The sequence below is a fragment of the Dichomitus squalens genome, assembly GCF_000275845.1.
Source record: "Dichomitus squalens LYAD-421 SS1 unplaced genomic scaffold DICSQscaffold_68, whole genome shotgun sequence".
NCBI lineage: Eukaryota > Fungi > Basidiomycota > Agaricomycetes > Polyporales > Polyporaceae > Dichomitus > Dichomitus squalens.
This window is the reverse complement of record NW_006766950.1, coordinates 13422-19990: the sequence shown is the minus strand read 5'-3', so window position 1 is coordinate 19990 and position 6569 is coordinate 13422. Positions and strand designations below refer to the sequence as shown.

General features: G+C 52.9%; 1 protein-coding gene across 1 annotated transcript; it reads right to left on the bottom strand.

The window, feature by feature from the left end:
* Positions 1 to 2257: 2257 nt before the first annotated feature.
* DICSQDRAFT_70886 (uncharacterized protein) lies at positions 2258 to 3769 on the bottom strand (the record flags this gene model as incomplete). Its single annotated transcript, XM_007370433.1, has 7 exons — positions 2258 to 2407; positions 2462 to 2574; positions 2614 to 2817; positions 2953 to 3108; positions 3164 to 3318; positions 3372 to 3458; positions 3543 to 3769. 7 exons carry the CDS (start codon positions 3767 to 3769, stop codon positions 2258 to 2260), a joined length of 1092 nt encoding a protein of 363 aa, XP_007370495.1.
* Between the last annotated feature and the right edge of the window lie 2800 nt (positions 3770 to 6569).

Genomic DNA, 6569 nt, shown 5'->3' with positions numbered 1-6569 from the left:
GCCCTTTGTTCTCTCTTTGTCATCTTCACTGCCTCGCTCTCGCGCCTTGTCCTTGGTTGCTAAGCAGCCCCTCTAGTATATAAGAACCCCCTTAGGCGCTCCCTAGTCCCCATCTCGACCTCTTGGTCATTGGGACTAGGTGAGTGACCATAGCGTTGTACTTCCCTTCGAGTGCTAATGTATAACTTGGTCATTGGGACTAGTCTGTCGCTGTCTGCGTGAAGACTAGCTTTCGTAGGTCTCGTGCCTTCGTGCCGACCTCCGCTCTGCCCTCGTCGAGTTTTCTGTCACGTTTATCCCTCTCCCTCTCTCTTTCCCCTTTTCAGCTCCTTGCCGCTCGCCTACGGGGTCGTCGCCGAACGTCGACCCGAGTCTACGCGCCTAGTCGCCGCGACAGACCTCTCGATTTTGCACTATTTTTCACTATTCAACTACTGTGTCTATCAAGAGCTAATTTGTACTGAATAGGTGTAATTCGCAAAGGTGGTTTTTACAGATGAAGTGAGCACACCAAAGGCGCGACGAAACAATATGCACAATGTGACGTACCCCTCCCAGTGATGTTGTGAGCCATAGACGGGGTGACTTGAGATCATAAACACCACGCGCGAGCTGGCATTGGATGGCGGTGACAGGGATCAATGGTGGGAGACCTGTCGGATCGCCGCTCGGCGTATGTTCACGGTACTTCCAACACCGCACGTCGAGTTCCGGACTCATTTGAAAGTCCCAAAGATCAGTCTAATCTCTGGGCATGTAACAGATAACAAAAAACGTACTAATCTCGCCAAGGGTTGTTTGCGACTTGGTTGATGTCTTGAGGGATGAGCCACATCACCTCAGCAAATACAGCTGGCAAGGAGTGGCCCGGTTGCTGATGGAGTAGTAGGCGCACCACGTCACCTGCCAAGTAAGGGTGTTGTGGCAGCGACACCTTCACTATACCTGACAACGTCCTCGGAGTGATGCGCCGTCCACTGAGAATTATGTAGCTAAGTGTGTACGCCGTGGGGTCAAGAAATGTTGCCCCAGAGGGGGCATTGCAATCATAAGCATGGAATAAAGGGGGTCCAGGAGCGCCAGCTCGATTTTGCGTGTACCATCTGAGAATCGCATCACAGAGTGCCGTGTTGACTTGGACGGCTCGGGCTGAGCGCATGCCAAGCCCGATTGCCGTGACACAAGAAACTACGAGCAGCTGTGATAGGTGTCAAGCAGTAGAGGGAATGGAAAATACCGTCATGTTGAACCGCGGTTTCACGACCTTGCCCAGCCCCTATGGCCTTGACCGTGCCACGCGCCTCACGCGACTCATGAAGGAACCGTTGCGCTATGGAACGTGATACGTCCACTTCATGTGTACCGTCTGGCGCAAGTGTTGATACGTGCTCAACCTGTGAAATAAAAGCTTCACATTAGTAGCTCATTTGTGTGAGGAATGAAAATGTCTGTACAATGGCTCGGACTTGTATATGCCGATCGAACTCGCGCATCATGGTGACCTCTTGCTGGCCACCACGCCGGTTGTTCTGATTGGTACTCTTGAGGGTCTTGTTGAGTCGCTCTGCAAGGAAAGCCCAGATCTCATATACCGTGCCGAACTCTTCGAGTTGCCGCGGAATGTGCGTGGCGAAATGATGGTTGGGCACCATCGCCTCCAGCCCATAAATCTGTCAAAAAGTATTAGTAAGGACGTCGTATGGGAGTATCATGAAATTTGATTGAATGCGCGACGTCAGATGCCGAAGAAGAGTCCGCGTCAATAATATTTTGACGACATGAAGAAAAGCATATACGTACCCGCTTATATTCTTGGAGGTAAAAGAAGAGCAGCTGGCCGCCACGCTGGCGTTGCGAGGCCGATGTGGAGCTGCCCAAGAGAAGCTTAAGCGCCCCTCCGAGAGACAACATGAGCGGGACCTCGGCCTCCTGCATGCGCGGGGTCGGTTTGAGCGGCGGCTTTGGAGCATTTGCAAGCAGGTCTTTGATCTTCTTGTTTATTTTCGTGCGTTGTCTTGGATCGACCTCAGGTGATGCCGCCTGAGTGCGCAGGGCTTGCACGCTGGCCTCGTGCTTGTCAGCTGTATCATTGTGTTTACGCAATGCCACTTCATACTTCTTGCACGCGCCTTGATAGTCCTTCATAGCCTCGGCAAGGCACTGGTCCCATATCAATGGGAGCTAAATGTCAATATAGTCAGAGACGCAAGCACATCGACAGCAAGCGAGAACTCCACTGCAATCGGAACAGCGCGCTTCAAACGAGGGCGCGCACGCGGCAAGCGCAACTTACAATCAGCATACCCGGGCATATAATCATTAACTTGTACTCATCTGCTGTCAGAGAGCCACCAGCAGGCTCGCCCACACGGAGAGGAAGGCGACCGACCCACTCGGGGGCCTCGAACTGATGAACAAAACAATCAGTGACTCTGGGGTAATGAAAGACGACCGCTCTCACTGTATCAAGGAATCTGTGCAATACAGACAATTCTCGCTTGGTGCCTGCCTTTGTGTCGGCACGCAACGTGCCGCCCTTGATCCAGCGAGAATACCACTGATTTTTTACGACACCTGCTTATTGTTTCGTTAGCATGAACACATACATTTCACTGATCAAGCCCGACTTGCCTAGCAATAAGTTGTGCATCGGGTCTATCACTGTCATAGCCACACAGTCATAGTATGGAAGTCGCATAAGTTCAGACCACCGCGACCCATGCTGCTTGAAGTATTCGTCGCGGTCTTTCTTATCTTCAAGCGACTTCCACGCTCGCGCATGAGCCACATGAAGTTCCGCACTTCTGGGCAGACAACCTAGCAAATATTCAGTTTGCGGAGGTCAATGCAGTCGTACTTACCAGTAAAGATAGTTGAAGCAGACTGAGAGGCAAGCGAGAAGGTAGAGACGGAAAGGGAGGCGGAGGGTGAGAGTGCTAGGAAGATACTCACCTCGATTGAGACATTCGTCCGAATACATATGGTTCGCGTCGGTGATTCCCTGAGTGCATGGCGCGTTTAGATGGCTTTTGTCTGCAAAGCCAGCTGCCTTGCACATTGCGGGATGATCAGCACATGTGCAGACGAGTGCGACCCGCATGCGTCGGCCTACAAAATGTTTTCAACAGAACGTGTCTGAGGTGTAGTGCACACCTTGACGTACCCTCCTTGCGCGACTCAGTCGGGGCGAATATACCTAGGTAGAAGAGCACGAGAAGGTCATCTACGACCAGCTCGAGCCAATGCTGTAGTTCCTCTGCATCAGGCTCCTTGGGGCCATCAGTCATCGCGCTGAGGATGAGGTTTTCCACACGGTACCTAGGGCGACTGTCAGAATGTACGACGAGCAACCTCATCAATGAACCACGGACCGAAGCACTGGTGGTAGGTTGGGGATGGAGAATGATATGGCGCCTGACGAGTACGACGCACTGAAAGCGCTCGAAGACGCCGAAAACCTGTTGAAGAAGTGATTACCATCGTGTCGAGACGATGACCATGCTGAGCATTCGCGATCTCGATCACTCTGTAAACGAACTCACCAATTGACGTGCAGAATGACTGCTATGCGCAGCTCGTGTCCTCCTTGAGGCCCGAAAAAAGGCTCGCCGTCAGCTCCCTGGAGAGCCTTCCACCGACGACTATCCTGGATAGAGTGAAATATGCCAGGAGGTGGCGGAGGTTTGTAGCGCCATGCATCCAGTTCCCACTCAATGTCCGGCTGACGCAATAGGTGCACGAGAGCGGAAGAGAGGAGTCGAAAAGGCATCACTGCCTTGGGAATGGGTGTAGGGGGGGACGTCCGAGGAGTCGCAATGAGACATTCCGGGGACCTTGGCTGAACAAGGGGATTTCGCATTCAGGGCAGTTCATGTGGCGGTTGACGAGTTCAGGCTTGAAAAGACGTCGACATTGCGGGCATTCGATGAGCACGTGGAACCGGTCAGTAAGATCGAGTCTCTTGAGGGCGGTCGTAAGTGTCGTGGGCATGGGATCGGCAGTATTGATGAGCTTAAGAGCCAGGAATATTAAACGAAGTGTGGACAGGGTGAGATTGCAAGCACGGAATGTGACGTGATGGTGAGTGTGCAGGAAGACGACCAGGAGGATGACGGAGCGGATGTACCACAGATCATGGGCTGAAGCGTAGACGTCGGAAGCAGGTAGAGGAGGCGGAAACGCAGGGAGATCACACGCTCGTGCAAACATCGGGTGCATGGGCTCAGAAAGACCGGGACAAGGCCCAAGGTTGTTCCCAGTAGACATTTCCGGTGTCGCGACTTGAGTGGTGTCGTTGGCAGGGTTGGTCGTCAGTGGCAGGTCTGATGCATCTCCGTCAGCGCTGATGGAGATAGACCCGATGTTGTCTTCCTCCGGCTCGACATTTACCTGTTGTGGACATAGATCTTCCGCAAGGAGCTGTAGAGCATCCAGGTCATCTGAGTCGTCATAGAGACCAAGGGAACGAGCAGGCTGAAAGGGATCCTCGAAGGGCTGAGGGTCCGAGGTATTGAGCTGTATGCGCTCATCAGATATCATCGCCTGGAGCATTGGCGCATCGTCTCCTCCATCGAGCAGAAGATCCGCACTATGCGGAAAGTACTACACAAGTAATATCAGTCAAAAATGAAGCCACTACGACGCATATATGTACTAATGCTTACCGTTGTCAAGTCATCAACGCTAAGTCGGCTGGCCGGCTCATCGATGGGATAGTCGATATCCGCTGGCACGAGGTCATCAAATGGCGTTAACGACGACTCCAGGGCTTCATCCCTGAGGGGGGTGTTCAGGGGAGACGGGGCTCGGGCGCGCATTATTGGTATGCTGGCGGGAACGCTAGAGGTGAGAGAAACGGCGCCTGACTGCGCGGGTGGACCACCACGGCCGCCTCGTAACACGTTTGATATAGCCCCACAGCCGCCTCGTAGCATCGCGCCACGGGCGCGGGATCCTGTCACGGTTGCACGACCCCGTCCACGCTGATATGCTGGAGACTCTATCCTCCGTGCCATCCTCTCATGGTATAAGGCCGTAGTTGCTGGTATCCATTGCCCGATGGGATCGAGCTGTTTGCATGGCGGACAAGTGCATAACGCGTGGCGGCTACTAGTACTGGCCATAGTGGATCTGTGGTGGAGGGGAAGAAGGAAGATGTACGTGTCCTGCGCCGTGAAAATTGCATATGTCAGTATCCTGAAGTCTTCTCGGAGATGTAGGTGTGAGCTCACCGTCAATTATGGCCTGTGGTAATCGATCTGTTTGAGAATACTTGCAACGGGGTGACAACGCAACTGATTTGAAATGCAAACACATGTGAGTACAATAATCATTTGAAACTGTTTGGGACTTGCGACACCTTGGATTGACCAGATTGCGAGGGGGCTGTCAAGTCACAATTAGACGAATGGATCTATTCACGCGTACTCACAGGCCGCTACTAGGCCTCAAAGTCAACACTCGGATAGATGTTAGTACATTGACCATGTAAGGCTACTCACATACTGTTTAAGGCGTGACGACGCGACGCGCTTGCCACGTGCAGTACGCGTGAGGTCACAATCCATTTATGGTCATTTGTATCTATTTGTGTTCACACGCATATTACAGCCGTTTATCTGTTTGTAGCCTACAACTAACTCGTACTCGCTGGAAATCCCTAACGTATGCACACTTGAACCAGAAGGTCCTTAAACGCGGTGAATACGGCGCACGGACGGGAAGCTGAGTGACGGTAGGAGACGTCATGTCGGTCACCGATGGGGGAGTCACGGGGGTGAAGCCACCAGACGTTAAGGTCCTCGGGAACCTCCGATTTTTCGTTCCCGCTTGGAGCTCCGAACGTCTGGTCACGAGACTAGGTGTGTTCGGACATTTCTCCGCGGAGTGGTCACGAAAAGTCACATATGCCGAGAACTGCCGGTCAAGACTCCGACCCGGGTGTGCAAATTCGCGCGCACAGGCGCTCGAGCGGAGATTGACAATGAATGACTGTCTTGTGGCGCAAGGTCACGCTCAATGGCCGGTATTCTACTGCACATCTTCTGTACCTCAAATACCTTCGGAAAAATATGCATAATATACAGGTGTAGAAGTTCGAGGGCAAGCGGGCACAAATGGGATTCGCGTTTGGCCGGTGCAAACGCGTGCCGTACGTAGTACATACAATAGACCTTATATACACAGTAGAATAGGGGTAGATAAGGGCGCGGATATCCGTCGGGGGGCGGGACCTGTGGCGCTCGTTCCGCGAGCTCGCCATCTTGACGCCAGGATTCCAACACATCCCCTCGAGCGAGCGCGGGCAACGAGCGAAGGATAACAAACAAATTGAACGGGGCGGGGATAAGGGAAACAGCGAGCAAGGAAGGAGGGGTTGTGTCCGCACAAATAAGGGATAACGTACGATAAGTCTAATACATCCCCTTAATCGGGGCATTTACCACGCTTCCGTCTCCTTCTCGGCAAGAAGCCGATCGGCGCTAACGGTTGCCGAAAATGCGCAGTTGGCCTCTTCAGTCTTGAGCTCTGGGCAGTCGCGCTGATAGTGGCCCTTCTTTGAGCACTTG